Source organism: Ursus americanus, chromosome 28 (genome assembly GCF_024610735.1).
Source record: "Ursus americanus isolate L20-20 chromosome 28, mUrsAme1.1.p, whole genome shotgun sequence".
Lineage (NCBI taxonomy): Eukaryota > Metazoa > Chordata > Mammalia > Carnivora > Ursidae > Ursus > Ursus americanus.
The window spans coordinates 16,923,741-16,944,561 of NC_142154.1; the positions used below are offsets into that span (position 1 = coordinate 16,923,741).

The following is a 20,821-nucleotide window of genomic DNA, read 5'->3' on the forward strand; positions in this document are numbered from 1 at the left end:
GTAGCAAATTATCTGAAATAGGGTTTTAACCAACTTTATTTTCTTTTAATTAAAGTAATACAATGTATCTAATGACTTAAAATTTATATAGTTTCCTGAATTGAGAAAATCTCAAAAGTGATGCTTGCCTTTTCATTTTATGAGTGTAATTTGCAAAGCAGGTTTTAATTTTGATCAAGTCAAATTTATCCATTTTAATTTTATATTTAGTGCTTTTTGTGTCCTAAGTAATCTTTACCTACCTCAAGGTCATAAGGATGCTCCCTATTCTGTTTCAGTGGTCTGTGTCTATCTCTTAGTCAGTGCCAAACTATGTTGATTCTATAGTTATGTATTAGGCCTTAACATCGGAAAAAGTGATTTTTTTACTTTATTCTTCTCTTTCCAGATTGTATTAACTATTCTAGAGCCTCTGAATTTCCATATAAATTTTAGAATAAGCTCATCTTTGTCTCAAAAAAAGACCCTTGTGCTGAATTTTGAAAAGAACTGCATTCAATCTGTAGATCAACTTGGAGAGAATTAACATCTTTGCTATGTTGAGTCTGCCAGTGTGTGAATACCATGACTTCTCCATTTATTTAGGTGCTCTTATTTCTCTCATCAGTATTTAATAATGTTCAGCATTCAGATCCTTATATGTTTTGTTACATTTATATTCAAATATTTCACTTTCTTTGTGACTATAAGTGATATTATTATATTTTTAAATTCCAATTTCCATGTGTTCATTCTTAGCATGTGGAAATGTGATTTATTTTTGTGTTTTGATCTAATGTGCCTGCAGCCTTGCTGAGCTTGCTTAAGAGTCGGGAGTATTTTTTGTAGATCCCTTGTATTTTCTGTGTAGACGATCATATCATGCCATCTGAAAGCAGAAATAATTTTACTTCTCCCCCATTCCGTATGCCTTTTATTTCTTTTTCTTGCCTTATTGCAATGGTTAAAACTTCAAGTACAATGTTGCTTAAGGTGGTGAAAGTAGACATTACTTTAAAGTGTGATGTTGGCAGTAGGGTTTTTTTTTTTTTTTTTGTAGATTCTAATTATCAAATTGAGAAAGATTCCCCTCTATTCCTAGTTTGCTGAGACTTTTTATCATGAATGGATGTTGTATTTTGTCAAATGCTTTTTCTGAGTCCACTGATACCATACAATATTTTTTCATTCACCTGTTGATATGGTAGATGAGATTGATTTGCAAATATTAAACCAGCCTTACATACCCAGAATAACTCCCATTTGATCATGGTGTATAGTTCTTTTTCTACATTTCTGTATTAACTTAGTTGAGGATTACTTTGTTGAAGATTTTTGTATCTATGTTCATGAGAGATATGGTCTGTAGTTTTTTGGATTTGTACTCTTTGGCTTTTGAGTCAGAGTAACACTGTCCTCATAAATTGAGTTGGAAAGTGTTCCTCCTCTTCTATTTTTCTACAAGAGATTGTGTAAAAATTCCTCTTAGCTCTTCTTTAAATGTTTGATAGAATTCCCCAGTGGAAATTTATTTTTTTTAATAACAAAGTCAGTTTCTTTAATAGTTATAAGACTATTCAGGCTTGATATTTCATCTTGGTTGAGTGTTGGTAGTTTGTAGTTTTCAAGGAATTCATCTATTCTCAGTTCACAGATTTATGACTATGAAGTTGTTCATAATATGCTCATATTTTTAATGGCTTTAGGATCTATACTGATATCACCTGTTTCATTTCTTATACTAAGAGAGCCTTCCCTCTGTTTATCTTTTCAGTCTTGCTAAAGATGAATCAATTTTACTGATCTTCTTAATCCTAGTCAGATTTTCAGTTTCATTGATTTCTTTATTATTTTTTCCTTCTGCTTGCTTCAGGTTTACTTTGCCTTTTTGGGGGTGGGGGTAGGGCTTAGAGTAGAAGCTCAGATTATTGATTTGAGACTTTTCTGTCTTTTTAACAAGTATTTAAGCCCTTAAAATTTTTCTCTCAGCACTGCTTTACTATGTCTTAAAATTTTTGATATGTTGTATTTTCATTTTCATTCAGTCCATGTAAGTTTTTATATCCTTTGAGACTGCCTCTTTAATCCATGGGAAAGTAGTCATTTGACCCATGGGTCAGAGGAGGTCAAAGAACTGTGTTATTTTATTTCCACATTTGGAGATTTTCCTGTTGTCTTTCTGTTATGGATTTCTAATTTGATTCCATTATGGACAGAGAACATGCTCTATGATTTTTACTTACTTTAGACTTTCTTCATAAATTGTTTTTCATTCTCTGACTTTGTGATGGAAGCTCAGGTTATTGATTTTAGTGTTTTATGTGTTTTATGTGCTATGAGCTTCCCTTTAATACTGCTTCTGCTGCATCCCACAATTTCTTTTTAAAGATTTTATTTATTTATTTGACAGAGAGACAGCCAGCGAGAGAAGGAACACAAGCAGGGGGAGTGGGAGAGGAAGAAGCAGGCTCATAGCGGAGAAGCCTGATGTGGGGCTCGATCCCATAACGGCAGGATCATGCCCTGAGCCGAAGGCAGACGCTTAACCGCTGTGCCACCCAGGCGCCCCCATCCCACAATTTTTTGACCAGTTGTATTTCATTTTCATTCAATTCAAAATATTTTTCTTGGATTCTTTATTATTTTTTGAGAGAGAGAGAGTGAGAGCACAAGCTGGGGGAGAGGCAGAGGGAGAGAGAGAATCTCAAGCAGACTACACGGAGCTCAATACCATGACGCTGAGATCATGACGTGAGCCAAAATTAAGAGTCAGACACTTAACTAAGTGGGCCACCCAGGCGCCCCTCAGTTCAAAATATTTTAATTTCTCTGGAGACCTGTTCTTCACCCCTGTATTTTTTAGAATTTAATTGTTTAATTTTCAAATATTTGGGGATTTTCCACCTGTCTATTATTGATTTCTAGTTAATTCCAGTAGTGGTCTGAGAACAAAGTTTGTATAATTTCTCTTGTTTTAAATTTGTTATGCTGTGATTTTATGTCCTAGAATGTGGTCTATTTTGCTGAATAATATTATACATGAGCTTGAGAAGAATGTGTATTTCTTTTTTGTTGGATAGAGTATCTATAAATGTCAGGTCTCATTGATTAATGATGTCATTGAGTTCAACTGTTTTTTTCTCTTATTTTTTCTGCTTTTTGGATCTATTAGTTACTGAAAGAGGGGTGTTGAAATCTCCAGCTCTAATAGTGGGTTTGTCTATTTCTTCTTATGGTTCTATAATTTTGTGCCTCAAATGTTTTGATGCTCTGTCATTAGGTTCATACACATTTCCCATTGTTATGTCTTTTTGGATAATTAACGCCTGTATCATGATGTCATGACCCTCCTTATGTCTGATACTTTTCCTTGGCCTAAAGTCCACTTCATCTGAAATTGATATAGCTATTCCATCTTTCTTTTGATTAGTGTTAACATGCTTTGTCTTCCCCCCCTTTACTCTTAACCTGTCCACATCTATATGTTTAAAGTGGGTTTCTTGTACACACCATGTAGTTGGGTCTTGTTTTTTCACCCACTGATATAGTTTCTGTCTTTTAATTGGTATATTTAGACAATTCAAATTTAAAGTGATTATTGATTTAGTTGGATTAATACCTACTCTGTTTTATAATTGTTTTCTATTTTTTATATTTGTTCTTCATTTCTTCCCCCCCCCTTTTTCTGCCTACTCTGGTTTTAATTGAGCATTTCACATGATTCCATTTTATCTCCTCTCTTAGCATACTGATTATAGTCCTTTTTAAAAAATGTATCGTGGTTTCCTTAGAGTTCGCAATGTACATTTTTCACTAAATCCCATCTTCAAATGACACTATATTACTCAATGTGTAGTACAAGTGTCTTGTAAGAGAACATTTCACATTCCTCCCTGTCATCCTTTATGAAATTGCTATCATTCATGTCACTATCCGTCTGTGTACTCATACTACACATTACTACCCTTATTACTTTAAGCAAGCTATACTTCAGATCAACTGAAAATTAGGAAAATAAAGTATTTTATGTTACCTTTATTTATTCCTTCTCTAGCAGGCGTCCTGCTTTTTTTTTTTTGAGATCTGAGTTCTGACCTATATCCTTTTCCTTATCACTGAAGAACTCCTTCCAACCTTTCTTGCAGGGCAGGTCTGCCTGGCAATGAATTTTCCTCAGCTATCAGTTTGTATGAAAAAGTCTTTATATTCCTTTACTTTTGAAGGATAATTTACTGGGTATAGAATTCTAAGTTAGTGATTTTTTTTTCTTTGAGCACACTAAATATTTTACTCTGCTCTTTTCTTATTTGCATGAAATAAGTCCGCTGTAGTTCATATGCTTGTTCTTCTAATAAGGATAATGTTACTGGGTATAGAATAATAAGGTAGTGTTTTTTTTTTTTTTTTGAGCACACTAATTATTTTCCTCCACTCTTTCCTTGCTTTCCTGGTTTCTGATAAGTCCGCTGTAGTTCATATGCTTGTCCTATAGGTAAGGGTTGCTTTTCTTTTTTCCCTCTGCTTTTTTGAAAATGTCCTTTTTCCTTTTTCTAGTTTGAATATGATATGCGTACGAGTCGCTTGGGGTTGTTTTGTTTTGTTTTTGATATTTATCCTGCTCGGTGCTGTTACGCTACTGGGTCTGTTACTAAGTTTGTGAAGTTCTTCACCATTACTACTTCAAGTTTCTTTTCCTTTCTCTCCTTTTCTCCTTCTGGTATTCTAATTATGCATATGTTGCTCCTTTAGAAATTGTCCCCCAGATATTGGATTTTCTGTTCGACTTTTCAAAATTCCCTGTCTAGTAAATCCCAATATCTGTGTCATATCTGGCTCTGGTTCTGAAGTTTTCTTTGTCTCTTCAGCATGTGCTTTTTCTTGCCTTATGTCATGTCTGTAATTTTTTGTTGAAAGTCAGATATGTGTTATTGGGTAAAAAAGAACCAAGGTAAGTAGTCGTTTAGTGTGAAATTTTATGTTAATCAGGCTAGGAGTTGGGCTGTGTCTCATATTTGCTGAAGGTGTAGTTGCCAGAGGCTTCAAATGCAGATTCTTTTTGTGTCCTTGTTTAAGTCTCCTCACTTGACTTTGGGCTTCCCTGGGTACTCCTCCTCAGAGAGTCAGCAACTTGTAGTTGTTCTATCTGTAATCCACTGTTCTTATGCTGGGAACCCGTTACTCTGGTGCTAAGATGTGAGGTAAGGAAGCGTTCTGAAATTTTTTTTTTTTTAAAGATCTTATTTATTCATTCGATAGAGATAGAGACAGGCAGCGAGAGAGGGAACACAAGGAGGAGGAGTGGGGAGGAAGAAGCAGGCTCATAGCAGAGGAGCCCAATGTGGGGCTCGATCCCATAACGCCAGGATCACGCCCTGAGCCGAAGGCAGACGCTTAACCGCTGTGCCACCCAGGCGCCCCGGAAGCGTTCTGAAATTTTATGATTACATCTCAATATTTTAGAGGGCCTGTATATCTGGGCTGGACTTTCATAAGTCTCAGTCATGTCTCATAGCTTGCCTCCTCCCCACTAGGTGATATGGGTAGGCTAGAGGGGGGCTGGAGTGGGAACAGTGCCCTTCTCCAGCTGAGATAAGGCTCTGATAAACTCTTTTCCTCTGGAGAGCAATCGTTTGTTCTAGACAGAGCTCTGGGCATGTTACACAATAACTGCTTCTTTCCTCCTCCTCACTGAGCTGCAAGGGGATTTTTTTTTTTTTTTAATTTTTTACCATGACAGCCCATGACAGGTAAGAAAGACCCAAGACTGTGTGGGACAATGCTAAGATTGCAGCCCCAGGACTATGTGATTCTCAGGCTAGCCCACACTCAGCAGTGTGTTCTGTCCAGGTGAGCAAATCTCAGCTACGACTCTCCAGATTTACCCGTCTCTCCAGACTTTGAGGTTGCTCTTTGCCCTACACCCTCAGTTCCCTGGTGGCTGGAAGAAAAGTTGTTGATTTTCAGTTTGTTCAGCTTGTTCTTATATGAGCAGGAATGATGACTGCTACGCTCTTTATCAAGGATGAAACCACATGTGTCCTCTGTATAATTTCAGTTCTTTCCAATTTGTCGAAGTATGTTTTATAGCCAGGGATACAGTCTATTCTGGTGAATGTTCCAGGTACTTTTTTGGGGGGGGGGAGTGTTTTCTGCTGTTGTTGGGCAGAGTGCTCTATATACATCAGTTAGATTCTTTGGTTTAATTGAGTTGTTTGGTTTTTCTGTACTTCTGCTGATTTTCTATCTACTAGTTCTGCCAGTTGCTGAGAGTGGGGTGTTGAAGTATCCACTCTAATTGTGGATTTGTCTATTTCTCCTTTCAGTGCTGTTAGTTTTAAAACAGCTTTAATGAGATGATTCACATATCATGCAATTCACCTGTTTAAAGTATACAGTTCAGCAGTTTTTACTATATCCATGGATATGTGCAGCCAGCACCACAGTCCAGTTTAAAATATTTTTCTCGCCCTACAAGAAACCTTGTACACTTGAGCTATCACTCTCTATTCCCCCATACCCAGTATGAAGCAACTACTTTGCCTCTAGAGATTTCTCTGTCCTGGTCCTTTGGCTAGGGGGAACAGGTTTTTCTTGGAGATTTTTTTTTTTTTTAACCTATGCCTGTTCGTGGTTCTGGGTTTCTACAAGCATCGTATCTCGCTATAGGGGAGGCAGTAAGAAAGCCTAGGGAACTCACCACTGCTGTGTTGCTCCTCAAGTCCCAAGGTCCCTAAGTTGTCCGCCTTTTTCTATTCTTCAGAGCCTTCCTATACTTGTTTGTGGTGTTATGGCCAGTTTATTGTGTTTTAACTGTAAGACGAAGGACCTGGAAGGACTGGACTAGTCCATCGTGGCAGAACCAGAAATCCCCACCCAAATACATTTTGTCCCGAAAATCCAAAAGGACCCACAGCGTGCATCTGTTTCTTCATAGCGCAGCTCCAGATGTAACTCTTCTGAAACTTTACCAGTGCAGCAGACACCTGACCTTTTGGAGGATTTGGAGGATTTCTCTCTCACCTCTACTAGGCATGTGTCATATTAAGGATCAAGTGTGTGTCTACTTCCCCTCATCGATACATACTTTTGTGTCTTGGTAAAGGAAGTGCCTTCCTGGTTCTCCCAAAGGTTTCCAGGAGGCGGCGGAGCAAGTTGCACGGCAGTGGAGCCACTTCAAAGTTCCCATTTCTCTAAACCTTTGATCTCTTCCCTCTGGGGTGTGCAGTGGGAGTTCCAGCATCGCTGTCTCCTTGCCTGTAGGCCTTTACTGACTCAGGACTTCTCGTAACCATTACAGGTGCTCAGGCTCCCATGTTAAATCCTGAGGCATATGTGAACACTCTCGTTGGCCTGATCCAGCCTGGCTAATTTACTTAGAATCCATCTGTATGCTTGCTTTCCAGGTTCCTGCTCATAAAATTTGGCAAGATCCTGCAACCTCTTCATGTATGTTCTCTCCCCCAGTAGCAGGCCTTGCAATTAATTCTCTGGATCATGCTGGGATTTTACCTTTTGTGGCCGTAGAGACAGTGACTGTTGCTGGTGGTGGGTTCTGAAGAGAATAGGCATTTCCTTTTTAGGTGACCATCCCAGATGAAGTCAGTGAAATATTGTTATGCAGGAAAATGCTCATTGTGTCAGAAGGTAAGAAAGGCTGTTTCTGATGTGAAGAAATGTTTAGAGATATTAGAAGTTCAAGGTTCTTAGCCTCGTGTCTGTACAGAGGTTTCAGTCTCAAGTCTCAAGGTCCTACCTTCCCAGCCAGCACCCTTACCTTAGCGTAAGAGACTCCGCATGAATGTACTCTTACCTGGCAGGCATGTGCTCTGCACCCTGTATGTTCAGGCTTCAGACATGTCCTTCCTACAGCTCACAGAATAAGAATTCCTTTAGAGCCACCACAGAAATGTTTCATCTCTACCTATGAACTGAGTTGAGAGTTCAAGGCACTGTGCTTAATTGGGGATAGAGATGGAGATGGGGGCAGGGAGCGATCATCTCTTTAGCCCTCAGAAGAAGCCATCTCATGCACGGTCTCTGAACTCACGGTGATGCCACAGCAATCAAGTGCCACAGCCCCTTGACCTCCCAGCGCCTTACCCTCCTTGGCAGTCAGCTTAAGTGATACTTTGAGTGGTCCTGACGCCACACCACACTGCATGTTAGCAGCGTCGCATTTTTCCCTAGTAAGAAGGCCATTCGTGCACTGACCAACCTGGTTCCAGAATTCCATCTGGATGGACTGTTTTCTTAGGCCCCTTCTTGTAACATTTACTAAATCAATTGGGAAACGGGCTAGAAAACACACATGAGCTGGGATTTTGAAGAGAAAAGAATGGAGAGGGACCATTTGCAGGAGTTGAGGCAGGATTCAGAGCACCCACAAGGATGATAAAGTCCCTGGAAACTTACAACAGTAGGAAGATTTACCAGCCTCATCTGTAGGCCTGAAGGACAAGGGGATCTGGAGGCTGCTGAGAATTAGAGCCAACAGAAGGGCTGCCCCCTAGGAGCTCTAGTCAGAGAGGTAGAGATGGAGTACAAATACTCAATCTTTCCACAAAAGCAAGGAGAACACCGGCAAAAATGGTCACCATCAAATTTTCCAGAACCCTGGAAATTAACAAAAGACTTACAGCAACCTGGTGTGCATTTACTCAAGACAAGTGGCTGAATCTCAGAACAGAGACCTTTGTGATGTAAGAAGGTATCATAGCCCCATCTTGTAGTCTTAGCCTTGAAAATCAAGAATCTGCAATCACAGGTAAAAACCAGCATTCTGGCAGCAACTGAAAAGGGGTGGAAAGGAGCTAGGGTTTCTCCAAAGATCCATTGCCAGAGCACTGTCATTGTCCTGCTTGGTGGTTCACTGACAGCCTATCTCTATTTGACGTCAGTCAGAGCTCACCAATGCAAAAAGCCTCTTCACTGAGGGTGTTTGTCAAAAATTGTCAAACCAAGTAGAGGCAACTGTTTAACCTCACAGCTGCCTGAGGCGGTGAAGAACTGTTGGGGCCAACAGTAGACTGACCATAAAGGGGAACTGGGGGAATAAGGTTGCTATAGGGGCTTTAAGAAGCACTAATGTGTCCCTGGGAATCTGTGTGGCCACATGCATGCGTAGGGATGATGTGAACCTGCTCAGGAAATACCTGGGAAGGCCCTGAGCTCTGGCTGACTATGAGGCCTTTGCAAGCAGGAAGCAAAAGCTGAGGCAGAGTTGGCGCTACCCGGCTGAGTGTTGAAGTGTTACTGGGGCCCTAAGAGAAGGGCCACCAAAGGGAACTTTATCTTGCCATCAGCCAAACCTAGCCAGAAGCCAGTTGGTAAGGGAATCCCGGATTGATCCAAAAATGTTAAGACAAAGGATCCACAGAGGTAGGTCTAGCTCTTGCCTTGAAGGCATTTATCCATCAAGATGAAAATGGTAGCGAAGGTTCTTTAGGAAGACAAAGCCCAGGGAAAAGTAAATCATAACCCACAGAGAAACAAAATGACCAGTGGTTGCCAGAGACTTGGTGGGGAGCGGGCTAAGGAGGGGGTTTGGCAATTGGCTGCAAATGAAGACAAGAAACTTTTGGGAATAAAAAATACTTCTTATCTTGATTATGGTGTTAAATAAGTGTATATTTTTCAAATCTCATTCAACTGTGTACTTACGGCAGGTGAATTTTCTTGTGTGTATGTTAATATGCCTCAATTAACTGGACTTTAAAAAGAGGAAGAAAAGAAAAATATTCAGCTTTTCTCTCTTCCTGCCCTTCGTCCTCCTGCTATGCCTCCGCCAACCTAATCCAGTCAAAGTCCAGCCGTCAGGCAGCTTTGGGGACAGGGTCTGTAGATGTTGACGTTCTTGGGCAACAGAGAAAGGCAAAGACTGGATTAAGGGGTGGGGGAAACCGAAGACGGTCAGCACAGGAGGGCCTGTGGAAACAACAGTAAGCTAGTTTCTCCCCACCAGAGGACAGCACTTCTGGTGGGAAAACCAGGCCTCTGGGAGCTGGAGCTGTCCAGAGCGGGTCAGAGGGCTCATGACTCAGTCTGGAAAGGCGCCAAATGGGAGTCTGGGATGGGATTCCTCCGCTAGGTGGGAAGAAGGCCCTCCAGTTCTCTTACTGAGATTCTGAAATGACCTCTACAAACAATCCTGTGTGAATACAAGTGTAACATAAAGTCCTTAAAATCATGGGGTTTTTTCCTCAAGTTCTTCAATATTATTAAGTGTGCTAGCTAAACTGGTGACGTTTTCTGTGACGTGATATTTAATAATGTATTTCAAATTCTATTCTTGCACTGTTGGTTCTAATAAGCAGAATTCAGACCATAACCTGGAAAAAACTTATTTTTTTCCCTCAGCTGCTAACTTGGGGAATATTATGTCATGTGAAAACCACTAATAAAACAAGTACACACACACCTCACCTGATTCCAGCGCTCAGTTTTAAAAGGAAATGTACCTTTCTGTGGTGTGCTTTTTTGGCCGTGCCTAATCCTTTACTTTAACAAAGAAAAAGACTGCCTCTGATGGAAAGAATCCTGAGACTTGAATCTTGAACTGACAGTGTTCTCTCCGTTTCTTCCCCTTCCAGGAGGACAGCAGTTAGTTTTGTGGCTTACTGCTGCTCCACCCAGTGTCTGCAGACCTTTGACCTACTGAGTTGATAAACACCCGAGAGCCTCAGGAGTGTTGCCAACTTGACCCTGCACTTGCCTGCATATCGCACAGTGTTTGTGTGGCAGAAGGACGGGACAGTCCAGCCTGGCACAACAGGCCCTCCCATCCTGTCCTGTCGAAGGCCGGGGGGGGGGGGACTGCAGAACTCTCTGGAAATGTCATGATTGAGCTTCAGAGCTGAACTGCCTTCACCCTTCCCCCCAAGTTGGAATATATCCTCCCCCAAATGAAGGACCCTTTGTCTTCTGTGTTTTTCTTTTCATGTGAGCGTGTCTCATACGCAAACTATTTAGTGTCGTGTGCCTCCCCAAATCTTGAAAGCCAAGTTTCCATTGCCTGAAGAACTCTAATTTGATAACAGAGCCAAATTGACTTCTGAACACATGTACCCTTCAAGATACTTTTATTCTTTTCCTCTCCTTTTTTTTTACCCAGGGAATCATTTCCCCCAGAGATTGTCCTCCAAGTTTTTGCTGAAGTTCAGCAAACTCTATGGCCTCCATAACATTGGATAACAGGCAGGAGGAGGGGCTGGGGGGCGGGGGGAGAGGGATGGGCCTGAGTTGGCAGCAAAGTTAGACTCCAGTGGAGGCCCTGCTAGGGTCCTAGCATACGCCCTCCGGAACGTTACAACTCTGTTTATAAGTTTTGCAACACATCAAGAGAACTTTGTGAGGGTTTTTAAATATAAAAATGCAGATGATAAATGAAATACACTCTTATCTTGAAAGGCTATCTCGAGAAAAACAATTTTTTTTTTAATGTGAGATGAGTTTGAAGAATATTTGAGGCTTTAAAAGATCTGATTTTCTTTCTGGGTTTAAACATTTTCTGGCTAATGAGAAAGGGAGAGATAAAACACATGAAAATATGTCCTCCGGTGCTTCTGGCTAGATGGGCTTATGATTAAATTTGTATTAACTTTGAAATATTTTTGTTACATGTGAAAAACAGGCTCCAGCTACTTCTGCTCCCAGTTTTTAGCCAGGTGATAATAAGTACAACCTGTGCACATATATTTAAATACCAGGTGCATTAGATTATCTTCGTTTTGACCCTAGATTTCTTACGTACTTAACACACTATTGTCCAGATACCACTGAGAAAATACAGAAAAATTGCAGGTTCAAATTCAGTCTTGGACTTTTGGGAAAAAAAAACAAAAAAGACCATAAATGGAAAGTCTATGAGATTACACTCTGACAGAAGAAATGCTTTTAATGGAAGAGCCACATATTTGCTCTTCCTTTGAAAGGAGAGCATTTTAATGTGGCTTTGCTGCCAGATGTTCATCTGGTTGCTGCGAAGCGATTCTTTTTTAATTTTAATTATACAGAGTTTTCTCTAGCGCAGAACTAAAAGGGGAACCAAGAAGATTTACTTGGTAGGAAAATTATTTCCAAAAAATTTCAGACTTGTCAAAAACTTGGTCTCTGGAATTTTATTAGCTGCCCTAAATCTGTAATGCTGAGCTCTCACGGTGCTAAAACTCCTACACGGCTCCTGACGAATGTGTGATCTTTTCAGTCACACCACCTGCTGCCCGGAAAGCAGACTCTCTCCCCGTAGAATGGTGAAGACAGAACGGTACCGTGTGTTCCAACTGCATTTCCACTGTTCTTCCTTCCTCTTGTCCCTTTTATAACTTGGCCTGGTCAGCCCTCACATTTCAAAGGCTTTTAGTATAATAGGAACTGAAGATCTATATCAAAATATAACACTTCTTTCATCCTTTGGAATAATTGAAGTTTTAGCGTAACCTCTACATGTATATAAGTTGGCAGCGGAAAAATGCGGCATGAAACTTCACAAATGTGATTCGGGCCTAAGTGGCTGCTGCCTCTCATTTAAGTGACGGTAAATACACCACAACGTCTTTCTATTTCGCCCTTTACAAGCCCAGGTCTTACAACGGAGCTGTGAAAGGTGCTAACCTGTTCAGGATGCTTGATGAGAGAAGGGTATGTAATACTTCTGTCTTAACTTGTTTGATGTTTTACAAAGATGCTTAGACTGTCCGAGCATCCTCTCTGTACCCATTATGAACAACATGCATCCACCAACCTTTTAGGGCAGTCTCAATCTTAATCCTCGGTGCGGCACCCAGCCTAATTGATGAGAAATGGAATTTGTAATCTGGCTTCCCTGGTGCTGTTGATTATGAAAAATTTTGTACTGCAGTTGCTGATGTCATTCTTAACCCTCGGATACTCTAAAGGAATGCTGTAGACTGGAGCAAGCTGGCCCCATGTGCTATGTCTTTGAATTGAGTCCGGAGCTTTGCAGAAAACTCTAAAATTAGTATGTATGTGTTTTCTTAAGTAACAGGTATACTAGGTAGAGAAATATTTTATGCAATTATAGTAATGCAAAAAAAAAAGTGACTTACTTGGAAAATACAGTCTGGGTAAGTTTACCTGAGTAATCTGAGGTGTGGCTCCACGCGGGACTCAAACTCATGACCAAGACCAAGATCTGAGCTGAGATCAAGAGTCAGATGCTTAACCGACTAAGCCACCCAGGTGCCCCTTCACGGTAAATTTTTAAATCTAGGCTCCCTGATGGGTGTAGGCCTTCTTATGACACAGTGCAAAGGGGGTCCATTTTAAGTAGATTACCTTATCAGTGTTCTTTAATATGCCTAAGTGTTATCATACCAAAATCCTTGATTACATAACAATGTTAGAGGAAATGCTGCATCTTCAGTGAATACATGTTTTTAGCACACTTTAAAACTCTTCAAAATGATCAATACACAAAGGAGCCCTGGTTGGTGGGGGATCCACTCTGGTTAATAGAGAAGAGTGATAACCTCCTTTATTATCCGGCTCTCCTCTTCCAGAAAAGCGAGGTACGCATTAAATGTCTTGGTCAACGTACTTACCACTCACTAAACCCTTTCACATCTGGCTTGTCTGACTAATTTAAGGTGCATCTCACTTCTCTCCCACATTCAGCATTACAGATTTACAGTTTACAGTCAGAAAAGACTGCAGCATCAGTTAGCTATGAAGGTTTGCATATAGTTTTCCCTAAAATATATACCTATTTTGTAATTTCTGGGGACTTTGAAAGCCAGTTTAAAAAAAATTACTAATAGTAAAATTAGGTTTCTCTTTCCTGAATTGAAAAATCAGACATTTTTATCTTTACTGCAGAAAGCTTAAAATGATGCATTACTTCAGCAGAAGTCAAAACATTTTTATTCAGATGATTTATGAACATGGGTTCCTAACTGGGCCAACACTAATGCAACCTGATGTAATTAAATATTGAGATGTAAATTCATTTCACAGACTTGTAAACACACTCTTTTGAGGAATCGTATTTAAAAATGTATCCTTACATAACCCTGGCCATTTTACTATGCTTTTATTATTTTTGTGGTTTCCACTGACTCCTGCTTACTCCTAATGAGGCTTTCCTACATTTCTCCAGGAATTCAGTGACTATCTTGCTTGCCTTCTCTTAAACAAAGGGGATTTTTTATAAAGTCTGTATTTTTGGAAAATGGCTCCATGTCTATCTACAAATCATTCAAGTCTCACTGTCCCTGCCCAGAAAGTACCTCCCTGTGTCATCAGCTAATAGAGCTGAATGTAATGCAAGTGTCTCTAAAAAGGGACTAATCAGAGCTCAGTGACTGTTATCCTTGGTCGGGAGAAGAGATTGCTTTACAACCTAAGATGTTCTCTTCGAAGCATGACAATATGGTCCCTTGTACTTAGGAGACAGAAAGGTACTGGCTGCCCAGTGTGGTGGCTGGGCGGAACGTAGCACAATTAGAGATCATTTCTATATGTAATTAAGAGATTTGTAAGGAGTGACAAGTTTTTTTTTTTCCTACTCACCTTACAGTAGAGTGTGGAGTATCCTTGCTACCTTAGTTAAAGAACATCAGGTTTTGTTTCTCATAACATTTTTGAGACTAATAATCCATGGTCACTCTATCTCTCTATGTATCTATCTCTATTTATCTTTCTTCCTTCCTTTTTTTTTTTTTTTTTTTTTGCATAATGAAAGGATTTTTTTAAAACTCTGTCTACTGCAAAACTATGGCAACATTCACTTGGACTGTGGACATTTTCTAAAACTCATATTGTATCCAGTTTGGTTGTTCTCACAGCTATTTCTGTTTATAGAATAGTTGAGCTTGAATCATGTGGATGCCCAGAAATGTTGATGATGGTGGCTTCATTGTTTTAGCCAGATTCATTTTGTTAAAAATAAAAGGGCATTAAATGCTTAAAGCCAGCAAAAATGATGGAGGAAGGACCTCCAAAAATTCTCTCCTCCATAAGAGCAAGGAGGAAATTGTCAAAACATGTCAGAATCAACTTTTTTTCAGAACTCTGGAAATTAACCATAGGTTTACAGCAATCCGAGGAATATTTATTCAAGAGAAATAGCTGAATCTCAGTAAGAACTGTAAGCTTTGTGGCATTCTAATTTGCCCAATTTCCATCCCACCCCCCCAACTCTGCTGTATCCTTGATACAATCAACAATCTACAATCAAGGTAGAAGCACCTGCATAGAAGCCACTAGAAGCAGCAGAAAGGGCTTAGAGCTCTTTCAAAGCCTCATTCCCAGAGAATTGCCATTATTTAACTTGTCTGGTGACTCCCTGAAAGATCTCTTTTGCAAAGCTGTCTTTATTTTACCTGATCAGAGCTTGCTGGGTGTGAAAAGTTTCTTCCACGGGGACATTTATTAAAAAAAAAAAAAAAATCAGAAACGGAGTGCCTGGGTGGCTCAGTTGGTTAAGCGTCTGCCTTTGGCTCAGATCATGATCCCAGGATCCTGCGATTGAGCCCCACGTCAGGCTCTCTGCTCAGTGGGAGCCTGCTTCTCCCTCTCCCTGTACCTGCCTCTCTCCCTGCTTGTGTTCTCCCTCCCTCTCTGTCAAATAAATAAATAAAATCTTAAAAAAAAAAATCAGAGGCAGTTGTGGCTGCCTGAAGCAGTGGATAGCCATCAGAGCAAACCCTGGCAAACCAAAAACTTAAAAGGAGAAGCTGAGGAGTGAGATATCCAAAGCAGCTTTGAAAATCTCTGGCACTCTCATGAATTTGGATGGGAATGCTCATGCATGGGACTTTGCACAAGCCAAAGATTATATGCCTCAGGAAAGACCTGAGAACATCCTAAATTCTCACCTTAGGTCGACTTTGAGGATCTGCACGGCAGAAAGTGAAGCCCAAGCGAGCACTCCCGGCTGAATGTTGAAGGGTGTCCCAACATTCACACAAAGCCCTCAACAAAGACCAGGAGGATTATTGGTTTCAGGTTCCAATCATTAGCTCACCACAAAACCACCTGAGTGAAACATAAGTGACCATCATTACAAAGAATATAGACTTCACATAAATGAGTCCTATGCAAACAAAACCCAGCAACTTCATCAAATCCTTGGCAAAAGGGTAAGCAAATCTAATTTTCAGAGTTACCCCATTATTATTTAAAATATCCAGTTTTCCTCAAAAAGTTATGAGACATGCAAAGAAACAAGAAACTATGTTCCATACACAGGGGTAAAATAGTGAATCAACTGTACCCGAGGAAGTCCAGACATTGGACTTTGTAAACAAAAACTGTAAGTCAGCTATTCTAAATATATTTAAATAGCTCAAGTATGGAAATGATGTCTCACTAAATAGAAAATATCAATAAAAAGAGATTATTAAAAGAAACCAAATAAAAATTCTGGCATTGAGATAGAATAACTGAAATGAAAAATTCCTGAGAGGTGCTCAGCATCAGATTTAAGCAAGCAGAAGAAAGAATCTGCAAACTTGAATATAAGTCAATTGAGATTGTCCAGTGTGAGGAACAGAAATTTTAAAAGAATGAAGAAAAATGAATGGAGCCTCAGAGGCCCATGAAATACCGTCAAATGTACCAACATATATAATGGGAGTCCCACCAGGGGAGAAGAGAAAGATGCGGAATATTTGAAAAAATAATGACTAAAGACTTCAGAATTTAGTGAAAAACATTAATTTACATTCCCAAGAAACTCAATGAATCCCAAGTGGGATAAACTCAAGAGATTCGTGCCTGGACACATAATCACACTGTCAAAAGATAAAGACTAGGAGAGGACCTTGAAAGCAGCGAGAAGCTATTCATGTACAGGGGATTCTCCTCATGGAGGCAGAAGGCAGTGGGATGATATACTCAAAGTGCTTAAGTACATGACTATCGACAGTTCTATATCCAATGAAACGGTCTTTCGAAAATGAAGGAGAAATTAGGACATTTCCAGATAAACAAAAACAGAATTCATCATCAGCAAGCATGTCCTACAAAAAACAATAAAGAGAGCCCTTCCAGCTGAAATGAAAGGATAATAGAAAATAACTCAAATCCACATGAAGAAATAAAGAGCACGAATAAAGGTAACTACATAGGTAAATATAAAATACAGCAGAAATGCATTTTTTGTTTGTAACTCTTTTTTTCTCTGATTTGAGACAACTGCCAAATATATATATCCATTGATGGGCATAAAGTAAAAAAACTTAAAATGTGTATGACAATACCAGTAAGGCAAGGGGAGGGAGCAAACCTGTACGGGAACAAAATTTTTGTATACTACTGAAATTAAGTTGATATTAATCCAAACTAGATTGTTATACATTAAGATGTTAGTTGTAATACTCAGGGAAACCACTAAGAAAATAACTAAAGAATATATAGCAAAAGATAGAACAATGGAGTTAAAATGGTAAACTAGAAAATATCAACTAACACAACAGAAGATACGGAAGTAATGGAGGAATAGAGGGAAAAAAAGACATGACATATAGAAAAAGAAATAGCAAAATGGCAGGCTAAATCGTACCTTATCAGTAGTTCCATGAAATGCAAACAGATCAAGCACTCCAGTTAAAAAGCAAAATGGCAGAATGTGTAAAAAATCATGGTCCAATTAAATGCTGCCTATAGGAGACACACTTTTGTCAATGACACAACTAGATTGAAAGTAAAAGGATGGAAAAAGACCTACCATGCAAACTAAAAGCTGGAGGGGATATATTAATATCAGACAAAATAGACTTGAAGGCAAAAATTGTTACTAGAGACTGTCATTACATAATGATAAAAGGATCAATCCATCAAGAAGTAATTATGCACATATACACACCTAACAACAGAGCTCTAAATCCATGAAGCAAAAACTGATAGAATCAAAGGGAGAAATAGACAATCAGTAATGGCATTCGGAGACTTTAGTGCCTCACTTGCAGCAATAGATAGAACAACTAGACAGAAAGTCAACAAAGAATTAGAAGACTTGAATAACACGTTAAACCGGGTAGCCCTAACAGACCTCCATAGAACATTATACTCAATAACAGTGAAATGCACGTTCTTTTAAAGTACACATGGAACATTCCCTGGGGGTAAATCGTATGTTAGGTCATTAAACAAGTCTTAATATTTTTAATAGGATTTCAAATCATACGAAGTATGTTCTCTGACCACAGTGGAATGGAATTAGAAATAAATAGAAGAAGGAAATTTGGGAAATTCACAAATATGTGAATATTAAACAATGTATTCCTAATTTAACCAATGGGTCAAAGAAGGAATCACAAAGGAAATTAGAAAATTCCTTAAGATTAATGAAAATGAAGACACAACATATCAAAACATATGGGATCAAGCTAGAGCAGTACTTAAAGGGTAAAATATAGCTTTAAATGCCTCTGTCTACAAAAGAAAGGTCTTAGATGAATACCCTTAGCTGCAACCTCAAGAAACTAGAAAAAAATAGCAAACTAACCCTGAAGGAAGCAGAACAAAGGAGTAATACAGATTGTAGTCAAAATAAATGAAATAAAGAGTAGGAAAAATAACTGAGAAAATTGAAACCAAAACTTCAATAAAAGAATAAATACAAAGAACCAACGTTGGTTCTTAGAAAAAAAATCTACAACGTAGATATGCCCTTAGGGGCGCCTGGGTGGTTCAGTCAGTTAAACATCCGACTCTTGATGTCAGCTGGGGTCATGATCTCAGGGTCGTGAGATCAAGCCCCACCTTAGGTTCTGCACTCAGCGGGGAGTCTGCTTGAGATTCTCTCTCTCCCTCTCTCTCTCCCCTTTCCCCCACTTGTGCTCTCTCTCTCTCAATAAACAAACAAACAAAGAAATAAAATCTTTAAAAAAAAGAAACACCCTTAGCTAGACTAGGAAAAAAAAAAGACTCAAATTATTAAAATTATGAATGAAAGGTTACCACCGACCCTTTGAAAATCAAAGAATTATAAGGGAATTTGTATGCCAACAACTTAGCAAACTTAGATGAAATGAAGAAATTTACAAAAAGACACAAACCACCAAACTGACTCAAGAAGAAAAAAAAATTAAATAGATCGAAAAAAGAGATCAAATTAACAATCAAAAAAGTTCCCATAAAGAAAGGTCTAAGAATGAATATATCTTCACTGGTGAGTTCTATAAAACATCTGAAGAATAATTAACACCAGTTATTCACAAACTCTTGTAAAAAATAATGTAAAACACTGCATTAGTAGAATGAAGGACAAAAGCAACATGGTTACCTCAATAGATGCAGAAAAAACATTTGATATTTGACAAACGTTTTCACATTAAGATATCTAACAAAGCAAAACCAGAAGGGAACTTCCTGAACCTGCTGAAAGACACCTATGAAAAACCTACAGCTAACATATTGCTGGCAAAGTGTTGTAAGCTTTCACCCTGATGTCAAGAACAAGACAATGCTGTCCCCTCGCACCACTTCTACTCAACTTTGTAATAGAGGCTCGACCCCAGGCAATAGGCCAGAAGAAGAAATATAAAATCCAGTTTGGAAACAAAGAATTAAAACTCTATTTTCAAATGACTTGATCTTGTATGTAGAGAACCATAAGGAATACACACACACACAATGAGAGCTAATAAATTTCAACAGGACACAGAATTAACATGTGAAAGTTAATTGATTTTTATACATTAGCAACGAACAATCCAAAAAGGAAATGCAGGAAATTAATTTATATTTACAGTAGTATTAGAAAGAATAAAATATCTAGGAATAAATTAACGAAAGAAATATGAGACTTACCCACTGAAAACTACAAAGCATCACTGAAAAAATTAAAAGCCTGAATAAACATAAAGAAATGCTGTGTTCATGGCTTGGGAAACTGCCATATTGTTATGGCAATAACCCCCAGATTAATCTACAAATTCAGTGCAAATCCCTATCAAAATACCAGCTGCATTTTTTGAAGAAATGAATAAGCTGAGCCTGAAATTCATATGGAAATACAAGAGACCCAGAATGGCCAAAATAATCTTGAAAAGAGGAACAAACTTGTAGGACACACACTTCCCAACTTCAAAACCTCCTACACAGCTACATTAATTAAGACTGCGTGACCCTGGCATAAAGATGGACATGCACATCAATGGAATAAGCTCAGAGTCCATATAAACCATTACATTTATAGTTAATTCATTTTTGGCAAAAGTGCCAAGACAACTCAATGAGGGAACGAATAATCTTTTTAACAACTGATGCTTGAACAACTGGATATCCACATGCAAAAGAATTAAACTGGACCATTACTTCATACCACCTGCAAAAATTAACTCAAAGAGATTATCAAACTAAATATAGTAACTAAAATAAAAAACTCTTAGAAGAAAATATAGGTAGAAATCTTCATAATGTTGGACTACGCAAATTTCTTAGATAGGACACCAAAAGCATAAGCAACGAAAGAAAAAAATAAATTACACTTCATCAAGATTAATAACTTTTGTTCCTCAAAGGACACTTTTCAAGAGAATGAAAAAAACCCCACAGAATGGGAACTATTATTTCAAATCATATATCTGACAAGGACCTCGTATATGAAGAAGTTTAACAACTCAGCAATAAACAGAACTCCAGATACAAATTAGGTGAAGGGTTAGAATAAGCATCTCTCCAAAAAAGATAGATCTAAGTGTCCAAAACGCACACAAAAGGATGCTCGACAGCATTAGTCACTAGGGACATGCAAATCGGAGTCACAATGAGATACCACTTCGCCCCACTAGGATGGCTATAAACAAAAAGGTGGCCAATAACAAGGGTTGCCAAGGACATGGAGTAACTGAAACCAATTGCTGGAGGAGATTACCAA

General features: G+C 38.9%; 1 protein-coding gene across 4 annotated transcripts in view; it reads left to right on the top strand.

The window, feature by feature from the left end:
* The window catches only part of LRRC28 (leucine rich repeat containing 28), a 167,933-nt gene extending 157,048 nt beyond the window's left edge, over positions 1-10,885 (top strand). For all 4 annotated transcript variants that reach the window (XM_045795402.2, XM_087856702.1, XM_045795407.2 and 1 more), the window contains one exon: positions 10,569-10,885. In XM_045795402.2, coding sequence (XP_045651358.1) covers positions 10,569-10,641 — 73 coding nt within the window. In that variant the 3' untranslated portion in view covers positions 10,642-10,885. The remainder of the gene's footprint in view (positions 1-10,568) is intronic.
* Positions 10,886-20,821: the final 9,936 nt, after the last annotated feature.